Consider the following 26993-nt stretch of genomic DNA (forward strand, 5'->3'; position numbering starts at 1 on the left):
ACGCCCCTCAAGGCTTTGCTCTTGCTGGACATCCTGGGGCAAACACCAGGGGCACCAGGCCCCCATGGCCACAGCTCTGGCCCTCACCTCGAGAACCAGGCTCGGGGCGGCGTGCCCTGCCCTGTCCCACCCCCTCCGGCTCACGTCCCTACCAGCCCGTGGCCCTCCAGCCTTCAGACAACCACTGCTCCCAAGTGTTGGCTGGGAGGAAGCTGCAAACACACCCCAGGCACGCGTGGTTCTCTGGTGGTGCCAGGAGCACCCAGGCACTTTGAGAACATGCAGGAACCCGGGCCCTGCTGTGGAGGTGGGTGTGGCACCCCGGCCCGCGGGGCTGTACCTGTGCTGAGGGGTGGTGCACCCTTCTGCCTAAGCCCTGCTGTGCCTCTGATGGCAGCCTGGTGAGAGCTGCTGTGGTAAGGTGCACGTGTACGCATGTGCCGGCTCACACACGTGTGCGTAGCGTTAACACACACATGTGCCTGCCCACCCAGCCCCGGAACACATACCTGGATGTGGCCCAAGAGAGATCCTGGTTTAAATAAAGTGAAACAAGGGGTTCAGCCAAGAGGAGCAGGAGAGTGTGAGCCGTGCCAGGGCAGCGCGGAGGGCGGCGGGGCCGGTGCCCGGTCTGGGCACACACCGGGGGGCACTGGGGCCCAGCTTGCTGCCGGCCTCCCACCTTCCCTGGCCCCTGTGGCCCTGGCTCCCTCCTCCACCTTTTGGCGCGAAGGCAGTGGGAGCTTGGGAGGCCCTAGCCTGTCGGACGGGTGGACAGTACTATGGCCCAGGGTCACCAGCAGGACAAGACCACAGGGGCGGGCAGGCGAGGGGTGGGGTGACCAGGCCCCCTGCTCCGGGCCGGGTGGGGTCACCCGGCCCAGAGCAGCCCCGGACATGGCCTGCCACCACGCCACATCCCGGCCATGTGTGCAGGAAACGGCCCCTGACCGGGTGCCCTGAGGCTCCTCACGGAAGCACAGATGCCCCCAGCACGGGGGACAGCCCTGTCCTGTGAGGTGGGCTGAGAGCGGCCACTGCCCCGTGGGCTCCTCCCTCCTGCCTGCTTTTTGAAAAGGTGATGGGGATGGAGCAGGGCTGAGTGAGGACAGCGCTGCCCACGTGGCCCAGACCCGGCGCCCAGCCTGGACCCAGCAGGGCGGGAGCCACTGAGAAGGCGGGGGCTGCGGAGTGCCGTGTGTGGTGCAGGGACTCGGGGGGCAGCTCCCCCACCATGGGCTGGGCAGTGTGGCCCCCTGCCCACGGCCCTGCAGTAGGTCTAAAGTGGCATGTGCCCAGGGCAGGCCCACAGCTACGCAGAGGCACTGGCCTCAGACACAAGACAGCCTGCAGCAGTGACTTCAGCTCCGGCCATGGACTCAGGTACCAGGAATGACCCCGAGGCCAGGGGCATCTCGGGGCTGCAGCCTCTCACCTTCACGCCTCGGACTCGGAACTCGGCCAGGGCTCTGCTCATCTTGGTGGCGGCCGTGGGGTGGTCCTTGCCGTGGGCGATGACCTTGACCAGCAGGGAGTCGTAGTGGGGGGAGATGACGGCGCCTTGGAAGGCAGAGGCGTTGTCCAGGCGGATGCCCATGCCCTCCCCGCTCCGGAACACCTGCGGGCAGAGGTGGCCCCGTCAGGCCCAGGTCTGAAGGTGGAGTCGAGACATGGCACCCCCGTGGCCCCAGGCTGGACCAACACGGGCCGGCAGGGCGCCAAGAGTCACGCACAGGCGACCCCCAACTCTGGTTTGACAAGTTCTGCTTCGTTTCTGCCAGCAAACCGAGGGGCACCCCACCGGCTCTAAGGGCCACAGTCACGGTTTCCTCCTCCCTGAGAGGAACTGGCAGGGAAAGAGGGCAGGACGAAGGGTGGGGAGCATGGGCCCCGCCAGCCCCAGGCTCGGGGCCCCACTCTCAGGGCCGACGTGGAGCCAGCAGGGCACGGAGGGGCCAGACCTGCCACCCGCCTGCTTGAACAGCCCCCTTGCCTTTCAGATTCATCTGTTCTCTCACTCAGTCCGCAGCGCGTGTGCCCACCTCACGCCAGGCACAGGGGACAGAGCAGCTAAAACAGAGGCCCCGCTCGAGCAGGGCCCCCAGCCTGCAGGGCGAGGGGACAGATGGAGGAGGAAACACACAGGCGAGCGGCAAGGGCGCTGCAGGACGGAGCCAGGCAGGGGAGGCAGGCCGAGGGGATCCCTAACACCCAGCGACAGGGAAGGCCTCGGCATACCCCGCCTTCCCTCCCTGTCAAGTGGGAGAGGAAGGAGCAGTGAGCTGATGAGAAACGCTGGGACCAGATGCAAGGAGATGCACTCGAGCCCACAGGCCCAGACAGGGAAGCAGAGGGCGAGGGTCAGAGAGGCGGCTCGGGGGCACAGCCGGGGGGTCCCAGAAGTCAACGGAAGAGACTCAGGGCGGGGGAAGGAGCTTTGGGTGGGAATGCCCGGGGTGGGGGCCTTGAGAGCAGCACTGGCCAGGGAGATGGGCAGCGGGAGGGACAAGCCGGGGGCCTGGGGACACACACCGCACTGCATTTCCGCGTCTAAGGGACACAGCCTGTGCTCGATAAGAAGGAGCTTAATAAAATATTTAAGCGTGAACACTCAGCTGTGAGCAGGAACCGTCAGCTAAAAATATTCTGTGGTAAACCAGGCTTGGAGGAGCCAGGCCTCGGAGATGGAGCTGTAGCGGGGCTGCCCTTGCCCGCCGAGGGCAGACCCAATGGGGGCGCCCGCTGGACAGCGCTCCAGCCTGGGAGCTGGCCCCCACCTGTGGACCTGGATCCTTCCAGAAACAGTCCTGGTGGTAGCTCTGCCTCAAGCCAAGCAGCCGATGCGACTCTCAGAACCAGACTGCTCCCTGCCCCACCCCACCCGGCCGCCCCAGTCTGTTCTCTCGGGCTCAGTAACAGAGAATCACCCTTCTGTCCTCCTTCGGGTCCGCTTCCCCAGACTTCTGGGCCAGAGGGGGCAGTGGGAGGGCCGCAGAGTGCTGACTTGGAGCCAGAGGTATTCTTAGCTGGGGCATGAGGCAGGGCCAGAGGCCAGGGGCCCCAGCTGGCCCAGAGGCAGGGGCGGAGGGAGCCCACCCAGGACCCCTGCGCCACTGCTCGGCCTCCTCCCTGTCCCCACCGTCTCCCGGACTTCCGCGTGCATCCCTGACGGGTCCCCTGGCCCAACCCAGCCCCTCCACTGAGACCTCTGGGACCTCATCCCTCGTGCGCCTGGCTCCTCCCCCAGGCTGAAGGCAGGACCGAAGCCAGCGGGACCGCTCAGTGTGCAGCGAAGCTTTGGATCCTTGTGAGATGAGTCAAGGACCTGGGCTCTGTTCCCGGGGATCCCGCCCTTGGCTCCACCCAGCTGACCTCCCTGTCCCCGCTGGTGGCCTTTCCGGCCTCCATGGCAGCCTCTCCCAGGAATGCTCTCCCCTTTAGTGCTGGACAGCGCCTGGCTCCCACGTACTCTAAGCTCCAGTGAGGCGCCCCCTTCACTGCTGGGCCCACAGGCTCCCTCGTGCCCCCCGGAGAAGCGCCTTCACGCAGACCGAGCCAGGCGGCAGGCTCTGGCGGAGGCGGCCTACCTCAATGCGGCCGGTGTCAGGCTGGAAGCTGCGCGCGGGGTCCTCGGTGGTGACCCGGCACTGGATGGCGCAGCCATTGATGCGGATGTTCTCCTGCCGAAGGCCCAGGTCAGGCAGGCTCCGGCCCTCGGCCACGTGGATCTGGGCATGGACCAGGTCCACACTGCAGGTTAGGGGAGGGACGGGGAGGGGGCGGCGTGAGGCAGGGGATGGCCGCGGGCAGCCCTGGCCCCCGGCCCTGCCTGCTGACCCTCACCAGCCTCGTCCTGACCGCGCCCGGGCTGGGAGCCCTGCAGGGTCCGCCTGAGGAGAACACGGCGGCTGGAGGAGCAGCTGAGATGTTAGCAGCACCCTGGGCTTGCCCCCCACCTCCTCCCCCAACTCTGCCCTGCGCCCTCCCTGTCCCCCTGCCTCCTGACGTCAGACCCTCCCTCTCAGAGCAGTACATGCTACTCTGTGTGTGGTGGGTGGGGTGGGGGTCGGTTTGCCAGAGAAGATCTCAGAGTACAATCTCCACACGAGCCTGGTTTTCTAAGCACACCCTTCCTGACTGCCAAGCTCTTAAGGACAGCAACAAATTCAAGTGGAACAGCTGTTTAAAAACTCCAGGTTTTAAATTTATTGTCACTGAGGCTTGTGGTAAGGACAGCCGGGAAACATCATTGGCAGACCTTCCTCAGTGTTTTGTATTTCAGTAGCGATGATGGTCACTGGGCATTGCTACGCATCTACACCATGGACTGTGGCTGTGCCCTTCCCAAGCTTTACCTCCACAGTAATGCTCTGAGAGCCGCCAACATTCCCATCAGAGGATGAGCCCGAGGGTCAGAGAAGCTGCAGCCCAACCAAGCTCTACACGGCTCGTGACCTGGGAGGAACCTGCGCCCGAGTCTGTGTCTCTCTGACACAGAACCTCTGCTCGGGAGCAAGCAAAGAGCCCGACCCTTAGCAGAACTGGTTTAGGGCAGGCTCAAGATTGACGAAAAACTTCCAGCATCGTGAAGCAGAAAGTCTCACGGGGCCAGAGGGTGAGGCTGGAGCATGTGGTCCACTCAGCCTTTACCTGGAGAGGACTCTGGGGACTCTCACACCTGCCAGGTGAAGGCAGGCGCCCCAGCAGTGTCCTCAGCTTCAGGCTCAGGTTGGGTCAGAGGTTGAAGAAGGAACTGTCAGGAAAGTTCCATGGTGGGACGGACTGGCCCAAGGCCAGGGCATAACACTTTGACGGCTCAAAATCTTTTTTGAAACGGAGAGGCCATATTAATTATTTATAAATTGGGTAGGTTTTTTGGGGAAATGTCTCTACACAAGGCTTGTGGGAGAACCAATCGGTACAGGTGATCTAGAAAGCTCTTTAGGTGGTGGTGGTGTCCAGTTGCTAAGTAGTGTCCACTAGCTGGTCACTCTCTGTGACCCCATGAACTGCAGCATGCCAGGCTTCCCTCTCCTTCACTCTCTCTTTAGGTGAGATGTTGCTTATTCATTGCTCAGGTAATCCTACTAAAGATGCGTGTCCTCAGAACTCTTCAAAGAGGTGGGCAAGATTTAGGCCCAAAGATGCTGACACACCGTTAAAAGCCACAAAAGTAAAAAACAACCTAATTGTTTAAAAATAGAGGACTATGGAGATCAGTTATAAACTACCCAGAAGATGGAATAGTGTGCAGCCACTTCTAAGAATTTAGAAAAAGTAATGGGAATGCCTTAGACAAATATGACATTTGAAACGTAGAATAAAAGTCATATACAAAACATCTCAATTGTGTCAAACTACTTAAACAGTTAAGTAAATAAAGATGGAAAGAAACCAAACGATTCAGTTTGGGCTTAGGAGATACAGCACAAGGCTTGAGAGGACCAGCTGTGCGATCTCAGGCAACTCTCTTAACCTCTCTGAGCCCCGGTTTTGTCATCTGAAAAATGGGGTTGACTGATGCCTTGGGGATGCACAGCACACAGAGCCGCCCGCTGGGAACCTCCCAGCATCCTGGTCCTGAGCAGCGGGGCCTGAGGCATGTTTATTTGCTCCTTTGTACAAACTCTCACAATGACATGTAATGCTTGTATAATAATACTTTTCATAAAAAACTAAGTACATGCATCCCTAACTATTCTCTATCAGTGGACAGTGAGCTCCCTAGGAACCCCCCGACGTGGGTTTTACACAAGATGTGGAGACGCCCTTCCCATCACCATTGCCCGCCGCCCCGCCAGGCGCAGCTGCAGCTGCCCCCGAGGGCGCCCCTGCCCCCGCAGCCGCCTCGACCAAGTGCTCACTCGGTGATCTCCTCCGTGACCGTGTGCTCCACCTGCAGGCGCGAGTTAACCTCGATGAAGTAGTGTTTGCCGTGCTTGTCCACCAGGAACTCCACGGTGCCCGCGTTCTCGTAGCCCACCTGTGGGGCGGCCTCGTTAAGCAGGGGTCTGTGGTGAGCGCCTGGTGGGGGCGCAGGCTCATCCACTGGGTTGCTTCCATAGGAAAACAGACTGGCCAACCCCACCCCACCCGATGGCAGGCAGAGGGCCGGCCCTGCCCCCGGGGAGGTGAGCACCCAGCCCCCGCAGCTGGGCCCCTGCCTGGGTGTCTCCCCTGGCCTCCCGGGAGCCTCTGAAGGCTGTGCCCAGCTTGTCCAGATGAGGCCTGAGCAGAGCTCCCACCGGCCCAAATGCCGCCTTCGCCCCCAGCTTTGGGACATGGGCCCCACCCGTGTGTACCCTGGCCCCTCCCAGATCCTCCTGATGCTTACAGGGTCTTCAGAAAGCTCCCCTCTGCTTTACTCTACCATCGCCTCCGGTTACTACCCAAAGAGACACCACCTGAGAGGGACCTCATGGACAGATGAGGCTGTACCACAAAACGCACGCCTCATTCTAGCTTCACTTCCGGTCCCACCAAAACCACACCCTAGACTTCACTCCCTCAAATCTGTTCTGGAATGAGACACTTCATAAGCCAATAAATGAGACCAAACTCAAGGCAAGAAATCTCCTCTGAAGGAAGCAAAACCTCAACTATAATCAGACCCTAATCAACGCCTCACGTTAGCCATGGCTGGAGCCTCACTGGCTTTCTGTTTGGGGAAGTTCCCAGCAGCGTCTGTGGTCTGGGGCCTGGTCTGCCTGGGAGCCTGAGGGGGCTCAGCCCTGGAGAAGAGAGGCCCAGGGGCCCGCCGGGTGGAGGGGACGGCAGACCTGAAAATAGGCCCCCTCGGGGCTCTGGGAGGGCAAGGCCGAGGCCGGGGCAGGGTGACTGGCCTCTGAGTGGGGCTGGGGTCAGGGGCACCAGAAGAAGAGAGAGCGGGGCCTCTGTTCTAGCCTGCCCGGCCCACGGGCGCTCACTCCGCACCCCCCAGAGTGCAGACAGGAGGCACGGCCCTGGGGCGTGAACGGGGTGCAGGAGGCGGATCCCGGGGACGGTTAGGCATGAGTGAGGAAGAAATCCCTGAACACAGTTCCTTAATCCTGACGGAAGCCCCTGCTGACCCCCCGGAAGCTCTGTCTGTGCTGAGAGGCGCTGAAGTGAGGCCAGCGGCTCTCTCTCTCCCTCCTCCTCACGGCTCTTCCGGTCTCCAAGCCTGGGCTCTGGGCCCAGCGCCTCTGCAACCGCACAGCGTGGATCCCAAGGGCCTGGCATCGGCCCTCCGCCTCTTGCCCTCCCGGAGTCAGTCACCCTGGGGCTCCCTGCCCCGCAGCAGCTGGCCACCCTGGGCCCCCATGACCCCCGGGTGTGAGGCTGTGTCTGCAGGAGCTCAAAGCAAGCCAGGAGCGGGCTCCTTGTCTCCACGTGGGGAAGAGGCCGCTGCGCTGTGGCTCTCAGCTCTGTCCCCGGGAGCCCTTGCCCCTCACCTGCTTTGCAAGCTTGACGGAGTCACTGGTGAGCCGGGTGCGCAGCTGGGGGTCCAAGTGGGCAGCCGGGGCGATCTCCACAACTTTCTGGTGCCGCCGCTGGATGGAGCAGTCCCGCTCGTAGAGGTGAAGGATGTTCCCGTACTGGTCCCCTGGGGTGCAGGTAAGCCGGGGTCAGCCCCCCGGGGCTCCAGACACCCCCGAATCCCTGGACGAGCCCCGTGGCTGCTCAGCGCTGCTCCCAGGGGTGGCTCAGCGGCGGCTCACAACAGCACACCCACGGCCACAGGTCTGACCAGCCCGGCACCCGCAGCCCACCTTCCTGGGGAAGGTCCCACAGAGGGAAAGCTCCGGCAGCTTTCCCAGAGCCCAGGAAGACCAGGGGCCCCCACTGCCTCGTGCTGCTGCCCCCGGAACGCCCCACTCACCCAGGATCTGCACCTCGATGTGGCGTGGCTTCTCGATGAACTTCTCCACAAACAGCGCCCCGTTCCCGAAGGCGGCCAAAGCCTCCGAGTAGGCCCGGGTGTAGTTCTCCTCCAGCTCCTGGGAGCGCAGGCAGGGGCCCAGGAGACGGTGGGGCCTGAGCTCTGCCTTCCCCCCAGCACCCCTCTCCCTAGTCCCTCTGCAGGTGGCCGCCCCGCCTTAGCTTCTGCTCACCTCGTAGCTGTGCACGACCCTCATGCCACGGCCCCCGCCCCCGTAGGCGGCCTTGAAGATAATGGGGAAGCCGTAGGTGTTGGAGAACTCGTGGGCCTCATGCAGGGAAGTGATGGGGGCATCCGTGCCGGGCACCACGGGGACGCCTGTTGGCAGACAGGCAGGTCAGGCCACAGGCCCGCCAGCCCCACCCAGAGGGCCCCTCGCAGGAGCTAGGCGACCCCACCCTCACCTGCAGCGATGGCGATGGCCCGGGCCTCCACCTTGTCGCCCATCTTGCGGACCACCTCGGGGCTTGGCCCAATGAACCGGACCCCAGCATCCTGGCAGGCCTGGGCAAAGTCGGCCCGCTCCGACAGGAATCCATAGCCTGGGTGCACAGCGTCCACGTTGTTTTCCTGGTGGGCGGGCGGGGGTTGTCAGAAGGGATGAGCACCCCTCAAAGCCCTTCACACAGCCCCCCAACCCTGTGGCCCTCCCGCCTGCCTCAGCTCAACTGCTCCATTCAATCTCGCATTTACTCATTCACTTATTCATTTCTGAGTCATTCATTCAGTCACTCATTTGCTCATTCATTTGCTTAGTCACCCATGCACGGAGTCACTCACTCATTCACTTAGCACTCATTCAGTCATTCTGTCACACATTCATTCAGCCACTCATGCATTCACCTTTTCACAGAGACTTTTGGCCAGACAGCACTGGAGACGGGAGGGAGAGCGGGGCAGGCTCAGGACCCAGTCCCAGCTCTCAAGAGGCCCCCATCCCCACCTGGCCCCTCACCTTGGCGACCTTGATGATGTCTGGAATGTGCAGATAGGCCTGCACCGGGGCGAGGCCCCGGCCGATGAGGTAGGCTTCGTCAGCTTTCTGGCGGTGCATCTGGCCTGTGTCCTGCTCCGAGTAGACAGCCACTGTGCGGATGCCCAGCTCCGTGCAGGCCCGGAACACGCGGATGGCGATCTCACCTAGGGGGTGGGGACAGGACAAGAAGTTAGATCCTGGGGTCCCAAGAGACACAGAAACAGGGGCAGGAAGCTAGGGCAGGCTCCCACCACGCTCACCTCTGTTGGCCACCATGACCTTCTTGATGGGCTTGTACTCCAGGCGCCGGACGTTGGGAGAGGCAGCGGTGGCGGTGGAGGTCCGGCGGATAGCCAGGAGCCTCAGGCTCCCCTGGACAGTCTGAAACTTCAGCATCTAGGGAGGGAGGTCAGAGCCCGCTTAGAGCACGGCGGCCAGCACCACCACTGCCTCAGTTCCCGGCCAGGCCCAGCTTTCCCTGCAGGCTGACCGGCTGGAGCGAAGGGAAGAAAGTCATCCCCAACTGGCATCCCAAGCTTACCCTAATACTCTCATACTCTGAATTCTAAAGCACTACACTTCAAGCTTTTACAACAATTTCAGAGGCCAGCGAGCAGCCCTGCGTGACCGCGGTGTGTAAAGGTCAGTGTCAGTCCAGGCTGCCCCGGGCTTTAGAACCTCCGGCCCCACACTGACCCCTTCGGCCCTCCCTCGGGGTTCTGTCTGGCAGGGCAGGGGGGGTGACAATGGAGCTCCCCAGGAAAGAATCTGCAACAATGTGCCCTCCGGAAGCGCAGCCTCTGCTCAGATAAAATGCAGATTTCTTCAAACTGCAGGAACGGTCCTTTCTACAAGGGCTACTCAGTAAATTAGTCACGAAAGCCAGCTGAGGGCCAGTGAAACCGGCCAGTCACAAAAAGACAAATACTGCGTGATTCCACTTAGATGAGGTTCCCAGAGTCACCACATTCACAGAGGCAGACAGTGGGAGGGTGGGGGCCAGGGGCGGGCAGTGGGGGAATTAGTGTTCAAAGGGTTCAGAGCTTCCGCGCCGCAGGACAGCTAAGCCCAAGCGCCACACCCGCTGAGCCTGAGCTCGGGAGCCCGTGAGCTGCCGCTCCTGAAGTCCACGCGTGCTACAGCCTGTGCTCGGCAACAAGAGAAGCCGCCGCAATGAGAAGCCTGCGCACCACAAACCAGAGCCCCCGCTCACCTCAACTGGAAAGGGCCCACGCGCAGCGAAGAAGACCTAGTGTAGCCACAAATTCATTCATTCATTCATTCAAAAAATAACAAAGGGGACAGAGTTTCCATTCTGTGATATTTAGAAGTTCTGGAAATGGCCAGAGGTGACGGTTGCACAACGACGTGAGTGGATATAATGCCACTGGCCTAACTATACACTTAAAAACAGTTAAGAGAGCAAATTACGTCACACACGTTTTTTCAGAATGAAAAGAATTTTTAAAAAGCCAACAGAGCAATTTTCCTCCCAGAATGCAAAACATCTTCGGAGATCGACCATCCCCCTCATTTCACAAATGAAGAAAACCAAGGCCCCGAAAAGCTTTAAAAGATGTGATCAGAGTCACACAGCTGTTATAGCAGAGCCCAAACTGGCATTCGGTCCTTTACGTCTGCTGCAGGGCCTCAACCCAGCTAAGCCTGTCATCTATTTCTCCACAAAGTTTAAACGCCTGACTCATCCATTTTGAGTAAGAAACGTTATGGGCAACCTGGTAGCTCAGGTAGTAAAGAATCCACCTGTAATGCAATGCAGGAGACATAGGAGACGCGGGTTTGATGCCTGGGTTGGGAAGACCTCTGGAGAAGGAAATGGCAACCCACTGCAGTGTTCTTGCCAGGAGAACTCCCATGGACAGAGGAGCCTGGCGGGCTACGGTCCACGGGGTCACAAAAGAGTCGGACAAAACCGAGTGACTAAACCACCACCAACGGACACAAAAATATATTCAATAAATCAGATACTGCTAAAACCTCACAGTGTCATACTGTGGCCCACAAGACGGAGAAGGGGAAACAAAGACCAAGTAGAAAGCAAAGAGGAGAAAAGAAATAAGGAGATAAATAGAAGAAAGAGAAAAAGAGGGAAGCCCTTCCACCAGGTGGAGAGAAGGCAGCCCTTCAAGCATCAACCGTGCCAGGCACAGCACCAGGCCAGGGCAGGAACGTCTCAGCTCTCATAGGAGAACGACCCCAGGAAGGAGAAAAGAAAAGGGGAAAAACAGACAGAAATAGGTCCTTTCAGATCACGATCAGTGCCTCATGGGCAAGAAAACAGGTAATTTTCTGGCGAATCACTGGGCAGGAACCTGAACGGGGGAAGCAGCAGCCACGTCCAGATCTGAGCTGCAGGGCACGCACCCCAGGAGAGGAACAGCCACGGCCAAGGACTAGAAGGCTGGCTCTGCAACCCGTCTGTGGGTCCAAGGGAAATAAGCCATGGTCCAGCTGACACCAGTGGAGGGGATCACAGCGGGAGCCCCCAGGACCTGCTCACAGTCAGTGCCAAAGTACCAGCTGGGCCTTGGACATGTGACTGCCACACCTTCCTGAAAACCACTGAGCTTCCAACGCTCTCCTGTCGCCTTCCCCTCAAAGGTCTACCAGCAGCACCGGCTGCACCGGCTTCTGGCTTCAGCCGCCCACCCAGCTGGAGGGAAGTGCTTTCCCAGCAGAGCAGCCTGGAGCAGGCAGGCCCTGGTGGTCAATGGCGCACACCCCGGGGAGCCAGTGTGGGGATGGATCTTGCCCCCATCCTGGGCACCAGATGCCTGCTCTGCTCAGGGCTGCAGGCAGGAATTTGTGGCATGAGGCAGAGTAGAAAGAGCCCAAATGGCCACGAGGGTCAAGTAAAGAAAGGCAAAGTGTTCTCCAGGACAAGCATGAACAGTAGATACAAGTGGCTATCGAACTGTTGACAGTACCACCTCACTAGAAATCACCACGTTCAGACGGGAATAGGGGGTGTTGCTTGTGCCTATGAAACTAGCGACAGAGTTGTGAACAATCAGATTTAGTGCTGCTAAGGCCTCTGGGCCTTATTTTCTTGGGCTTCAAGAAATCACTGTGGACAGCGACTATAGCCATGAAATTAAAAGATGCCTGCTTCTCGGAAGGAAAGCTATGATAAACCTAGATAGTGTATTAAAAACAGAGACACTACTTTGCCAACAAAAGTCCATCTAGTCAAAACTATAGTTTTTCCAATAGTCATGTACGGATGTGAGAGTTGGGCCATAAAGAAGGCTGAGTGCAGAAGAATCAATGCTTTCAAACTGTGGTGCTGGAGAAGACTCTTGGAGTCCCTTGGACTGCAAGGAGATCAAACCAGTCAATCCTAAAGGAAATCAACCCTGAATATTCATTGGAAGGACTGATGTTGAAGTTGAAGCTCCAATACTTTGGCCACCTGATTCGAAGAGCTGACTCACTGGAAAAGACCCTGATGCTGGGAAAGATTGAAGGCAGGAAGAGAAGGGGATGCAGGGGATGAGATGGTTAGATAGCATCACTGACTCAATGGACATGAATCTGAGCAAACTCTGGGAGACAGCGGAGGACAGAGGAGTCTGGTGTGCTGCAGTCCATGGGGTAGCAAAGAGTCGGACACAACTTAGCGGCTGAACAACAACAATAAAAAGCCCTCTGGGAAGCAGGCCCACAGGCGAGGTCTAGAGATCAGGGCAGCTCTCTGAAAGCAGTTCACAAAACCTATCAAGAGCCTTTAAAATATTTATGTCCCTTGGTCAGACCATCACCAATCTAGGAATCCAACCTCAAGATACTCTAAAATGGGAACCAAGATGGATGCAGAAAGATATTCAGATCAGCATTATTTACAATAGCAAATGACTAGAAGCCACTTAAAGAGCCAGTATTAGGGCATCAACACAAACGGACATTATGTAACCATGAAATATGGTGGCAGAGTTTTGATGACATGGGAAATGCTTATGATGTGATGTGATGTGATGCTTTAAAAAAAGACAAATAATATGATCTCATGAAACTTTATTTAGAGCAAGAAAAATAACTAGCAAGAACTCAGCATTCACTTACTCCCATGTTCTAGAATTGGCAAGGTGCTGCTTTTCCCCTTCTTCCTTCTCTTTCTCTACATGCTCTATGCAACAGTTTTTCCAGGAGTCATGTACGGATGCAAGAGTTGAACCATAAAGAAGGCTGAGTGCTAAAGAATCAATGCTTCCAAACTGTGGTGTTGGAGAAGACTCTTGAGAGTCCCTTAGACTGTAAGGAGATCAAACCAGTCAATCCTGAAGGAAATCAGTGCTGACCATTCACTGAAAGGACTGAGGCTAAAGCTAAACTCAAATACTTTGGTCACCTGATGCGAAGAGCTGACTCACTGGAAAAGACCCTGATGCTGGGAAAGACTGAAAGCAGGAGGAGAAGGGGACAGCAGAGACTGAGATGGTTGGATGGCATCACTGATTCAATGGACATGAGTTTGAGCAAACTCGAGGAGATAGTGGACAGGGAAGCCTGGCGTGCTGTAGTCCATGGGGTTGGACACGACTTAACAACTGAACCGAACTGATACGTTCTGTATTTTCTCCAGTGGGGATTATGATTTATAATCAGAAAAGAAAGAAATATACAGGGGGGACAGGAAGACCTTTACAGAGAAAAGCCAAGAGAAGTTCCTCAAGGGTCCTTCTCAGTGAGGTGACTGGCCTTGGCTTCCATCCTGTGAAATAACCCTTCTAGGGGGCCGGCCTCCCAGAAGGCTCACCCCACGGCCCACTGCATCTTCCTTGCCCGTCAGCCAGGGAGCCTGCTGCAGGTCTTCCTCAGGACCTCCTCCTGCAGGTGAGCAGCGTCACAGCAGGCTCCACTGGCGCGGAGACTCTCCACCCCCAGGGACTTGTCATCCTGGGCAGGGAGGCCTGCTCTTTTCTTCCACGTGGGTGGGTTTACCCCTTCGGACCCACAGGCACTTACGCATTGTCTTGTGGGTAAATAGGTCATATCTGTCCCCACCCCCACCACACACACTCCCCGATCCCTTTTCTAATGAAAAGAGAGATCCCTGGAGGATCTGCTCAGAGGGTGGGGGTGGGGAGGGAGGACCAAGAGCCTCCCCAGCTCAGTCAGGAAGCAAGGAAGTCTGAATCATCCAGCCCAAGATTCTCATACTTTTTTACATTTGACCTCACCCGTGCTCTAGACAGCAAGGATTTCCTTGGCGTCCTGCTTTACAAATCAAGAACCTGGGTTCTGGGCACTGGAGGTGGGGGGCCTCTGAATGCCCCGGAGCCCCATGTCCCGTGCAGAGGAAAGCAAGCACAGGCCTGGACTTGACCTGGGGTTCGGGGGCAAGCAGGCAGATGTTGGCAGAAGGGGAAAGTTCACAATCGTTTGCTGAAGTCAGAGCGGTGGTTGAGAGTGGGCAGAGGGCAGCCACATCCACTGGCGGCGGCCCAGCATGAACCCGGGGTCAGAGGGCTGGGCCTGCCCCTGCGCCACCTGACCTTGGGAGACCTAGGCACCCCAATTCGTCCTCTGTGAAAGAGGGCGACACCACCCCCAACCTGGGCATGTCATCCTGGGGTCACTGACAGGGGCTGCCATCACCATCTCCCCACTGGTCCGTCCTCCCAGATGAGCATGGAGTGCATGAAGGAACCCCCTCTGTTGCCCACCCTACAGGGTGCTCATTCCCGTCCAGACTAGCAAGGCAGCGCCGGCCCAGGGGGTCTTGCTGGACCAGGGCAGGCACGAGCGCACGCGGGCAGCAGACGGAAAACCGCCAGCCGACAAGGGGGCCCGGGGCACTCACCCCTCACCAGCCAGGCTCCCAGTGCTGCTTCTGCTCTGCCTGAGGTGGTCACTGGCCCAGGATACAAACTCCCGCCCAGGCTGCCAGAGGCTGGGGCGGCTGCCAAGGCTGAAACTGGGGGAAGGAGCGCCTGGAGCACGGGCGTCAGACGCCTGGGAGAGCAGGGAAGGCAGAGAGGCTGGGTCACGCGGGCGGCAGGAGCTTCGCAGCCCGGAGCCCAGCTCCTCTATCACCAGGGACCTGGACAGAACGAGGAGGAGGCATCCGGAGGCCAGCGGTGAGGGTTAGCCTGCAGGCGGAGCAGGTCTGGGTGGCTGGCCGGACAGGGCTCTCATGGATGACAGAGGGCATGGGTCACAGCCCCTTGCAGCCTGGACACAGCCCCTTGCAGCCTGGACGCAGCCCTGCAGCTCGGTTCTTGGCTCAGCCACATGCGACCCCACCCCCCACCGGCAAAGCCAGGCCTGGGTCTTGAGGACACAACGGTGACCAAAAGCGCCGCTGCGTTCCCAGGACATCTCAGAACTTGGTCAACCCAGTGCCCAGCCTTCTCTTGCATCAAATCCCCCTCGCCTCCCAGACCTGAGGCCCAGGAGGTCCGGCTGCCCGGTGCCTCTGAAGGCCTCTCCTGAACCAGCTCCAGTTGGGAGAAAACCTCAGGACGAGAGGACTCCCTTCCGGGAAGCGGGGCCCTCGTGGGTCGAGCGTGTGACGGTTCACTTGGGGTGTGCTGAGTCTGGGGGTATAGGCTGGGCTTACGGGAGGAGCAGGGTGGGCAGAGCTCAGGGTGGCAAGGCAGGAGGCACCTGCTGAGACCCAACACCTGGCGAGACCCGCATAGAGGCAGAGGGCCTGCAGGGGGAACGGTGGGGAAGGACTCAGGGCACTGACTCCCTTTCCCCAGTTCTAGAGGCGGGAGCTACCTCTGGTGTTCAGAGGATCCCCCAGCCTGAGATCAGGCTCTGGCACCCTGGAGGGACCTGGTACCAGGCTCTCCTCACAGCGCCCCTTGCTCAGTGCGGTGGCCTCCCCTCGAGCACCGCTCCGAGTGCATCCCGTCACCTCACTGCAGGGTAGGGACCCGGTGACGGCCCCTGTCACAGGAGAGCGGTGTGGGCAGGGCCAAGCGCTCATGGCAGGGCCACACGGCACCTTGCTTTCGGGTTTTGGTTGCAGGATGGGAACCCAGAAGTCCTCAAGGTCATTGACAGTTTAGTGGAGAATTGTCCTTAAAAAACTCTGAGGCCTCCATTAACCAAACTTGACGCCTCGGGAAGCCCTCGTGTTCCATCACATCGGCGGACCCTCCCCGGGGCAACCACAGGGTGGCTGCTGCAGATGGGACTCCCTCACGGGCTGGGTCTCCCAGGGGGAAAGGACCCATGGAGGCGGCCAGGAACCAGTCAGCCTCAGGTCGTCTGCCTCAGGGACACCATGTGGCCTTGGTCAGTGCTGGGGATACACGTGAGTGAAAAATCTCCCTTTCTGATCTCAGAGGTGGGAGAGTGACAAGCAAGAGAAGGCCACAGCCATGGCCCCAAGATCCCTTACCTGGCTGCCGCTCCAGAGAGTTGACAGGCCCAAAGCGGCCCGTCTGCTATTTTTGCAAATGCCAGCTGACAGATCCCTTTCCTTGGCCCCGGGTTGTGTGTTAGAGACAGGGAATGAGGCGGTTTTGACTCTCACTTGGGACGCGTAAACAACGCCTTGCCAGCGAGAGCGGGGAGCTGGGAACACCTGTCTCTCCCCTGCTGCCTCTCAGCGTGACTCCCCAGAGAGTCGACTTCGCTTCCAGCTCAGTCCCTCCCCGGCACTGGGTGGATCAGCTCAGTGTTCTCCTTCCAGAACGGAACAACGGCGACAATCCATCCGACGGTCCGGTCAGGGGCGTGCCGACAACAACCTGTGGCTCGAGGCGGGGGAGGTCTGGACCTCGTGGGCCGGCCTGCTGACCTGCCCTGCGCTGACCTGCCCCTGTGGCTTCTACCGCCTCCAATGCTGGCCAAGCTCCACCTCTGTCTGTGCCGAGCGGCGCGGGGACCAGCACAGCTGGAAGGGTCTCTACTCTTTCCCAGGTCGTCCTCACAGCTTTAACAGAAGGAACCAGACATCGTGAGGTCAAGTCACGCTCCAGGTCACCCAGCAAGGCCAGTTCTGACCCCGATCTGTACACCTCCCTCCAGAGCAAGAGTGCTGACTCTTTAGGGCAGGGGTCCCCAGCTTCCGGGATCAGATGCCTGATGATCTGAGGTAAAGTGGACTTAATAATAATAGAAATAAGGTGCACGACAAATATCATGGGCTTGAATCATCCTGAAACCAGCCCCCGACACCCCCGTCCATGGGAAAACTGTCTTCCGTGAAACCGGTCCCTGGTGCCAGAAACGTTGGGGACCGCTGCGTCAGGGCAGAGGGAGTCCTCACCTCACTACGGGAGGAAGTCGTGGCTTTCATCAGAAGCACAGCCTGCAGGCGCTTGAAAACCAAAAGCCAAAACCCCACTCCTGATGAGAATGTATCACTGCCTCAACTTGGGCAGGAAGCCCAGTGGTCTCGGCACTTCCCACCAGGCAGCAGGCTAACGGAACTGGCGACTGTGGGTCTCCGCTGAGCTAGGGCAGTTTCAATTTGTCCAATAAATCATCAAGATGTCTCTAGAAGTCCCACTACATCGTGACCTAAACTACATCTCCCAGGCTGCCTCTTGCAACCAGGAGCAGCACAAAATTCCGCTGTTGAGCCATCACCACCCAAATGGTGGTCCACACAATATGGCCACGGGGCAAGGGCGGCCGTGCTGGGGTCAGGGTCGGCGGCCACCTGAATGACCACTGTGGCCAAGCGGCATGCCTGGGAATGCTCCTCGGAGGGGTTGTATTACTTCCGCCCTAAATACCCCTGTTCTTCACACAGCATCTCCTGCAGACGCAGTGGGCAACTGTGGGCGGCAGACACAGAGGAAGGGAGAGCCACAGTCCTGCTTCGGGGGTGACCAGCTGGTGTGTCAGCTTTGGAAGCCCATAGCCTGCACTGCCCACCCCCAGGCCCCAAGTCCTTTGGCGTATCCACCTCAGACAGGGGCTGGAGCCGCCACACGTGGGTTGAGGAGGGGGCAGAGGGAAAGAGCGGGTCAGAAACAGACCCTGGAATCTCCAAATTAACTAAGGAGGCGCCTTCCCACACAGTGACTTCCTACCCCCTGCCCCCTACACCGCACCCCCACTGGGCTCTGTCCCCGGCCCACAGAGGCCCCCAGCGGCTGGCTGCCAACAAAAAAGCAAGTCAGAACCGGAAAGAGAGAGTTCTTGGCAGAGGGCTCCACGCTGTGGCAGAAGCGAGCCGCTGACGGATGGGGCCCGCTCTCGGGGAGCCTTCCTTCCAAGCAGCTCCGTGCTGTCCTAACCGTGTCCGATGGAGGCCCCGGGCTGGCGGCCAGTGGGACAGATGCAAGGGGAAGACCGCCTGAGCTGCCAGGCTGCAGCAGCTGACATCAAAGCACCCGCGAGAGGACAGACCAAGGCTGCGATTTCAGTGTAGGGGCAGTTGAAGGGAGGATATGAGAAACAGGGAAGGTGACGGAAGAAGAAGAAAGGGGCGTGCGGATACCAAAGGCGGGAGCAGACGTGGAGTGGAAACACACAGGGTCCGGGGCAGCACGGCCCGGCGCCCACTCCGAGAGGCAGTTCCAAGCTGCCCGCCACCGTGTTTCTGTATTGCCCTGGCCAATCTTCAAGTCAGGCGGCAGGCAGAGGGGAGAGGGTGGCATAGCGGCAACTGAAACCATGGGCCCTGTCTGGGCCAAGGGGCCCTGTGGACGGGGAAGCGGGGAGGTCCAGGGAAAGAGGCTGTGAAGATCCCGGCAGGCGGGCGAGGAGAGGGCTTGTGGGCACAGCAGCAGCGGCCCATCCCAGCCTCATCTGTGGGTGCTAGTGGTAAAGAACCTGCCTGCCAGTGCAGGAGGCTAGAGACACGGGTTCAACCCCCAGGTCAGGACGATCTCTCAGAGGAGGGCATGGCAACCCGCCCCAGTATTCTTGCCTGGAGAATCCCAGAGACAGAGGAGCCTGGTGGGCAACAGTCCATAGGGTCACAAAGTCAGACACAACTGAAGAGACAGCACGCACATGTGCAGACTTGCAGGGAAAACACTGCCCCCTGGTGCAAAAGGAGCGCTACTGCCGCCGTGCACAGCACCTGAACGCCGGCTCGCTCAGCGGAGGGACGGCAGTCCCTGGAATGCTCCACGTCCTTCAAGCCCACACAGGAAGGCCTTCCTGCACACCCCAGCTCCCCAAGCTGCTCAGATACCCTCCTTCAGGCAGCCATTCATCTTGAGCAAAGCTCTGTCACTCTCTCTGCCACAATCTACTGTCCTCTGGCTTGTGTGGGCTCTGGGCGAGGTTGTGTCTGTGAACTTGATGCCGCAACAATTCCCTGACAATCTCACCAGATGCCGTGAGGATTCCCTGGGCGGGATTCTCTGTCTATCTTGCCCCTCACTGTCTCACTAGCACCCTGCCCAGTGCCCAACACCAAAATGAGCTGTCTGGAAAATGAATGAGTGAATGAATGAATGAGCACTCCAGGCCCCGCGAGCTTGCAGAGTCATGTGAGCCCGTAGACAAAGATAAATAAGGCATGGCCCCTCCTGGAAGCAGCACGAGCGAGCCACTGGGACTGTCCCTGACACAGAGATAAGAGCCCAAAGCGTTGACAAGGAAGGTCAAAGGGACAAGGTCAGCAAACAAAATACCTCCCATACGGACAGTGGAAACCAGGACAGTGTTTCAGGGCTGAGTGGGGTGACAGGTGCTAAAGCCTAGATTCTGAACATAGCTGGACAATGCTCTGCAGGGAGACAGTCACCTAAACACAGGCTTACAGGTGGTCCAGAAAGCTCCCCAACACCTCCACGGCACACTCACCCCAGCCGCAGAGTCACAGAGGACCTTGTCCCCCCTCGCTCACCCAGGTCACCCCAGTTTTAAGGTGGAGGAAAATGGACACCGGCGTTTGAGTTGAATTTTTGTCCCCCCCAAAATATGTGATAGTGCCAACCCCAGGACTTCAGGATGTGACTGTCCTTGGAAATGTAATCTGTAACAATGAGGTCATTACGGTGGGCCTCATCCAATCTGCTTGGTGTCCTTATAAAAAGAGGAAATGTGAACACAGAGAGACCCAGGCGAGGACGTGGAGACCCAGAGAGAAGACAGCCATGTGCCTAGAGAGAACGCCAAGGGCTGCTGGAAACACCGGAAGCTGGAAGAGATAAGGAAAGATCCTCCCCTAGAACTGCCAGAGGGAGTGTGGTGTTGCAGACACCTTGACTTTGGACTTCTGGTCTCCAGACTGAGAGCACACATCTCTGTTGGCGGAAGCCATTCCAGGTTTGGTACTTTGCTAAGGCAGCCCAGGGAAACAAACAGACCTGTGTTGCCCACAAAAGCCTGGAACCTGCAGAGACCCTAAAGCCAGGGGCTGGGGAGCACGCTGTGTTGAAAATGCCCCCTTGGGCTTCCCCGGAGGTCCAGCGGTGAGGACTCTGCGCTTCCAGCGCAGCAGGCACGGGTTCCATGCCTGTCGGGGAATTAAGATCCCACAAGCTGAGAGGCACACAGCCAAAAAATAAAAAACAACCCTCCTCTCACCTGCTCAGCCTCAAGCAGGTCACAGTAGGGGCCTTCAGAGCGTGGAGCTATTTAGGACTGTGATCAGCACAACTTCTGGGATGGGGAAGGCCGAGTGGGTGGCAGCAAAAACGAGTCTGTGCTGAACAGTGCCGATGCCAACATATGGCTGCGTGGAGAGTGGGCAGACTCGGCAGGAAGACCTCCTGAAGAAAGACACCAAAGGGATAAACCAAAGGATAAGGGAGGAGGCAGGTCAGGCATGGGGACATCAGGAGCAAAGGCAAAGGAGCAAACAGCCTGGCAAGCGTACACTGAGGCCAGAGGCAGGGAGTGAGCTGCCCCGGGGAGATGAAGGACAGACACTTGGACTCCAGGTCACCAGCCTGCCTGTCTAGCAAGGGGCGCAGACTCATCCTCAACGTCAGGAAATATGACCCAGGAGGCCAGGCCGAGGAGGAGGGATTTGCAATTTAGAGGGCCCCTCTGGCTGCTATGAGGAGCCTGAATTTGAGGAGGAAAGACTAGAGGTGGAGGAGGAACAAGGAAGATGTTCTAACACGTGTGTTAGTTGCTAAGTCACGTCCGATTCTTTGCGAGCCCATGGACTGTAGCCCACCAGGCTCGTCTGTCCATGGAATTTTCCAGGCAAGAATACTGGAGTGGGTTGCCATTTCCTTCTCTAGGGGATCTTCTCAACCCAGGGATTGAACCTGGGTCCCCCGCATTACAGGCAGATTCTGTGCCGTCTGAGCCCCCAGGAAAGCCATTCTAACATAGGCAAGAGAAAACGAGGGCAAGAAACACACTGGGGTTATCACCTCTAGACCTGTTAGACAACAGTGAAGAGGCCACCGGTGAGGGTGGCTCTCGGTTCCTTTTTAAGGGGAGGGGTGAACAGGGGCAATGCCAAGTTAAGGAACATTGACATGGATATAGGCAGAGGCAAGCAAGTTCCATTTTGACCCTGATGAGCTAGAATTAACCACGAGCTCTTCAGCCGGGGAAGCCAAACAGGCTGCTAGGCGTGAATCTGCCATGTCCTGAGCAGGAGAAGATGGTCTGGGGGCCCTGTCCTGCTGGGAGAGGAGAGCAGGATGAATGGACGGGGTGCCCAGAAACACCCGCTAACCAGGACCAGCCAGGGCCATGGTGGTGTCGTGAGAGCTGGGGTTCCGAGGAATGTTCAGTGTCTAAGGCAGCAAGAGTCAGTGGGAGGCAAGGTGGTGTCTATTGCAAACCCTCAATGTCTGGACTGTGGTTTTGGACTATGCTTCTGAACTGTGGTGTTGGAGAAGACTCCTGAGAGTCCCTTGGACTGCAAGGAGATCCAACCAGTCCATCCTAAAGAAAAATCAGTCCTGAATATTCATTGGAAGGACTGATGCTAAAGCTGAAGCTCCCATACTTTGGCCACCTGATTCGAAGAACTGACTCACTGGAAAAGACCCTGATGCTGGGAAAGACTGCAAGCAAAAGAGAAGGGGACGACAGAGGATGAGATGGTTGGCTGGCATCACCGACTCAATGGACATGAGTTTTTGAGTTAACTCCAGGAGTTGGTGATGGACAGGGAAGCCTTGCGTGTTGCAGTCCATGGGGTCGCAAAGAGTGGGACACGACTGAGCAACTGAACTGAACTGAATGTCTGGACAAAGATGTTAGGAAGGTGGAAATAAGAGAGGTGTAGGATGAGGTAGAGGGCACTAGGATCAAGGGACACTTTCTTTCCCTCTTTCTTTTCCTTTCTTTTATGAAACATTTGAAAAATACAGACAATACAGCCAGTAATATAAGACCGATAACCCCAGAATAAACTGTTATCACTACACTGACTTAGTTTTATGGTAACAGTTAGGTCTGGTGAATGTATGAATCAAACACAGGGGTTCATTTCTACCCTTCCGCAATCCCACTAAAACATCAGTGAAAGGGAAAGTCGCTCAGTTGTGTCCGACTCTTTGCGACCACATGGACTATACAGTCCATGGAATTCTCCAGGCCAGAATATTGGAGTGGGTAGCCTTTCCCTTCTCCAGGGGATCGTGCCAACCCAGGGATCAAACCCAGGTCTCCCGCAGGGCAGGCGGATTCTTTACCAGCTGAGCCACAAGGGAAGCTCAGGAATACTGGAGTGGGTAGCCTATCCCTTCTCCAGGGATCTTCCTGACCCAGGGATCGAACCCAGATCTCCCGCAGGGCAGGCAGATTCTTTACCAGCTGAGCCACCAGGGAGCCCATCAGTGAGAGGATCTTTTTTGTTGTTGTTTGTTGGCTGCATTGCATGGCTTGTGGGAAATTAAGTTCCTCGACTAGGGATCAAACCTGGGCCCTCGGCAGTGAAAGCGTGGAGTCCTAACCACTGGACCACGAGGGAAGGCCCAAAAGGATCTTTCTTTAAACAGTACAAACCCTCAAGGATAAAGAATGGGAAAGCCCAGATAAGAGAGGCCGTGAAACTGGAAGATGCACAGCACGTGGGCAAGTGACAATGAGCAGGGGGTGGGGAGCACGCAGAGGCAGTCACAGCCCGAGCGGATGTGAGCTGCAGCCTCCTGAGAGACTCAGGATTCACTGGGGCGAAGGGCTTCCCTGGTAGCTCCGTTGGTGAAGAATCCGCCTGCAATGCAGGAGGCCCTGGTTCGATTCCTGGGCCGGGAAGATCCCTGGAGAAGGGAGAGGCTACCCACTCCAGTATTCTTGAGCTTCCCTTGTGGCTCAGCTGGTAAAGAATCCGCCTGCCCTGCGGGAGACCTGGGTTCATTCCCTGGGTTGGGAAGATCCCTGGAGAAGGGAAAGGCTGGCTACCCACTCCCGTATTCTGGCCTGGAGAATTCTGCGGACTGTATAGTCCATGGGGTCACAGAGTCGGACACGACTGAGCGACTTTCACTTTCATGTGCAGTTACAGTCTAAGGGGCTGAGGGGCCCATACCCGCCTCCACACCACATGTCAGCAGAACCACAGGAACAGCAAATGGCCTCAGCCCTGCTGAGTCTGACACAGTCACTCCCTGAATCCTCGCAACGACCCCTGCGACTGTCCACCTGCGTTCCCCGGTCTAGAGTTGTGGACACTGGGACTCAGGCAGGACAGATGGAGTCACATGCCCAGGGCATGCTGTTAGGAAAAGTTCAGAGCTGGATGCAGTGGTCACAGGCATCCAGAGCCCCACTCCTGACCCACCAGGCACCAGCGCCTTTCAGAAGAAGAGAGACTGGGCCCCTGGAAAGACACCCCCATGGCATGCGACCCAGAAGGGTAGCCCACAGAGCTGAAGATAACAGGGGAGACCAGAGTCCTCACTCTACAAAGCGGTTCTCACGCGGATGGCCAGGGAGCACCTAGAGTGCTCCTCTCCAGGAGCCTGCCAGCCCAGGGTGAATGTCACATGGCTACTGACACGTACTGGGTGCCCGAAGAAAAGGTGGCCTGCAGCCTTCTCTCGGGGTCAGGACCACTGGTCCAAAAGCCCCACCATGTCCAGACTTTCCAATCGTCTTTAGCACGAAGGGACAGCCCAAGTTATCAGATGTCTGAGGACAGAGCCGAAAAATCCCCCAAAACAAATTGGGAATAAAAACATGGAACTCTGAGGAGAAAGTAATAGAGAGAGCAGATACTTAGAGGGGGGAAAAAAACAACTATAATTAATCTAAGAGAAGTAAGAGAAGCTATTGCATTAAGAGGCGGCAGCTATTTTAAAAAGGCAACGAGAAAGAGCTCTAGGCGATTAAAAATAGCATCGCAGACATTTTTAAACATAATAAATAGAAGAATCAGAAGACAGTCGAGGACATCACCCAGAAAGCATTACAAAAAGACTGACATGTGGCAAATCGGAGAAGAGGTGAAAAAATGGGAGACTGAGTCCAGGGAGCCCACTCTCAGGGAGCCCCCGGTAGGGGGTGCAGGGCAGAGTCACCCAGCAGTGCCTCCTGGAGCGAGGGACGCACCCTTGGGTGGTACAGACCCTCTGAGCCCCAGCCGATGCAAAAAGTCCTGCCTGCAAGTGAGATCGGGGCATCCCGTTAGCTTCCTGTATTCATTCTCGGTGGCTTAAAACAACCAAGATGTTCACTTCTGGAGGCCGGAAGTTCCGCATCTGCTCCGCTGGGCCCAGATCGAGGCGCAGGCAGACACACCCCCTCTGGAGGCTGCAGGGCAGTGTCTTTCCTCGCCTCCTCTAGCTTCCGGGGAACCTCTGATTGTGGCCTCATCACTTCTGTCTCTGCCTCTATCATCACTTCTAGGACCTCTTCTGAGGACAACTGAGACGGCATTTAGGGTCCCCAGGTAAGCCAGGGTCACCTCCCCATGTCAGGATCCTTCACTTCGTCATTTCTGTAAAGACCCTTCTCCTGATAACGTGACACTCACAGGTGCCACGGATGAGGACCTGGACATCTCTAGGGGCCATCATGCAGCCCACTAGACTCCCGAAGACAAGAAGGAGGTCACGGTGATGCTGAGCCACTTCTGAGGGAAACTCTTATCAACTACAAACTGGCACTTGCCATGGGCATTTGTCATCTACCTCTACAAGGATTAAATCATATGCTGCTCTAGCTGGTGACCTTCAACACATCCTGAAAGGAGTTCAGGGTGGAAAGCAGGAATGAGACATTCTGTGCTCCAGGAAAAACTGGCAGTACAGGTCTTCAGACAGTTAGATATTTTCAGGAGCTGATTTTATGAGCCCAGTTCTTGTATCTCCCCAATCTGGAAAAGGGCTAATATCCTTCATGGTGACAACCGTTTCTCATGGCCAGCAAAGCTTTATGAGACAGTAGAAACCTTCTCGAAAAGTATGTGCTTCATTGCATGTAATCCCCCTTCACCAAAATCACACTTTCCCCCCAGCTCTTCATGGCAGTCTCAGGGCCAGCTGAGGTGCTGTCTCCAGGGTTGCAGTCCTCATGTTGCTCCAAAGAAAATTTAACTCACAGTTCCCACATAGTGCGTCTTTTTAAAGTTGACACACTCTCCAACCTAGAATCCTCTACCCAGTTAGACTGTCAATCAAGTGTGGGGGCAAAACAAAGGTATGTTCAGACAGGACTTGGCCAAGGAAATCTTCCCACCCGCGTGTGCATCTGTCCAGGAAGCTCCTGGGGGACACGTGCTGACAAAACAAGGGAGTAAACAAACCAAGACGAGAGGCCTGGGAGCCGGCACGGAAGGAAGCCGGGGATCCTCAGGGGATGACAGGGATCCTCAGGGGATGACGGAGGCCCTGGCGGCTGTGAGAACCACTGCTCCAGACAACAGCACAGGCCAGGAAGCTTCTAGGAGTGGGGCTCTGAGGGGAATGGGGGCTCTACACATAGACCAAAAGGCTGGATTACCTGATATCTCTGAAAGAACATGGAGGAGGTGGCAAGTTACAGCTGGTCTGGGGAAGAAGGAATGAGGTAAAAAGTAACTCGGGGAAACAGAAGTTTTACAGGGAAGTGTTATCATGTATATACTCAGTGTTCTCAATGGTCAAAATTTACTTCATTTTAATAAGGTTAAAACTGAAAGTGTACTTTAAAATGGTTACATGACCATGCAGGAAGGAGGAGGGCAGGGAAAGTGGGCTGTAGGGATGGGAGTAAAAGTGAGCTATACCTTGCAGAGGAGGAGCTCAGGAAATAGAGCCAATGCTGTATGGAGACAGGAGGGTGGGCTGCGTGGAGTTAAAGGACGGAGCACCCCCAGGAGTTCGGCTCAGGTGAAAGACGGGCCTTGAATTAGATGAAAAGCACCCCCTGCTCTGAGTCCCAGTGTAGAACACCCCGGTGCCAGCCATGGGCAGCCAGGAGGGTGTGGCTGGTTGGGACCCAGGGGACCAGCTGAGGCACTGACCCCACCAAGGACTGAAATGACCAGTGGCTTCTGTGTCCCGGCTCTCTAGGCTGAGACATCACATTCTGAGAGGCACAGCCAGGGAAGGAGCAGCCCAGGGACAGTGGACCTGCAGTCGGACCTGCAGTGTGCTCCTTGTTCACACCCGAACTCCTGGTTAGCCACGGCTGCTCCGAGAGGCAGGAAGAGACTTCAAGAAAAGTCTTTTTAATAAAGACAGGATGAGATAAGCTTTAAGAAAAATATCTGGCTGGTCAGGTCAGCAAAAGAGATTGATTAGAAAAAGCAATGACATTTCCCTCTGAGGAGGTTTAAAACTTTTTTCCCGAATGAGTCAATTTAGGTCAAGTGAGTCTTCTGGAATACCAAAACATTAGACTGACTTATGGGCCACTGACTTCCCCAGTGGCTCAGACAGTAAAGCGTCTGCCTACAACACAGGAGACCTGGGTTCGATCCCTGGGTTTGGAAGATCTCCTGGAGAAGGAAATGGCAACCCACTCCAGTATTCTTGCCTGGAAAATCCCATGGACGGAGGAACCTGGTAGGCTACAGTCCATGGGGTTGCAAGTTGGACACGACTGAGCGACATTTACTTTACTAGACTGATTTATGAGATTTCCTGGGCTTTCCAGGTGACAGCAGTGGTAAAGAATCTGCCTGCTAATGCAGGAAACTTAAGAGATGTCCACAGAGTCAGATACAACTGAGCGTCTGAGCACACACACACCACGAGATGTCTTAAGTCTCTCTTGTGATTTAGCTGTATCTTGGCGTGCTCCTATAACAGG

At 57.1% G+C, this 26993-nt stretch overlaps 1 protein-coding gene across 7 annotated transcripts in view; it reads right to left on the reverse strand.

The window, feature by feature from the left end:
• PC (pyruvate carboxylase) overlaps positions 1 to 26993 on the reverse strand; it is a 102772-nt gene that overhangs the window by 12170 nt on the left and 63609 nt on the right. For 4 of the 7 annotated variants that reach the window (XM_040256410.1, XM_040256412.1, XM_040256414.1 and 1 more), the window contains 9 exons: positions 9158 to 9293; positions 8877 to 9061; positions 8326 to 8491; positions 8094 to 8239; positions 7862 to 7979; positions 7434 to 7585; positions 5865 to 5983; positions 3588 to 3750; positions 1436 to 1618 (listed from right to left, as the gene is read on the reverse strand). In XM_040256410.1, the coding sequence (XP_040112344.1) occupies positions 1436 to 1618; positions 3588 to 3750; positions 5865 to 5983; positions 7434 to 7585; positions 7862 to 7979; positions 8094 to 8239; positions 8326 to 8491; positions 8877 to 9061; positions 9158 to 9293 (1368 nt within the window). Of the gene's footprint in view, positions 1 to 1435; positions 1619 to 3587; positions 3751 to 5864; positions 5984 to 7433; positions 7586 to 7861; positions 7980 to 8093; positions 8240 to 8325; positions 8492 to 8876; positions 9062 to 9157; positions 9294 to 14721; positions 14842 to 20372; positions 20558 to 26993 lie in introns of those variants that run through there. The other 3 variants (XM_040256415.1, XM_040256417.1, XM_040256416.1) reach the window with 2 other exon arrangements.

The sequence above is a fragment of the Oryx dammah genome, unplaced genomic scaffold (genome assembly GCF_014754425.2).
Source record: "Oryx dammah isolate SB20612 unplaced genomic scaffold, SCBI_Odam_1.1 HiC_scaffold_15, whole genome shotgun sequence".
In the NCBI taxonomy this organism is placed as follows: domain Eukaryota; kingdom Metazoa; phylum Chordata; class Mammalia; order Artiodactyla; family Bovidae; genus Oryx; species Oryx dammah.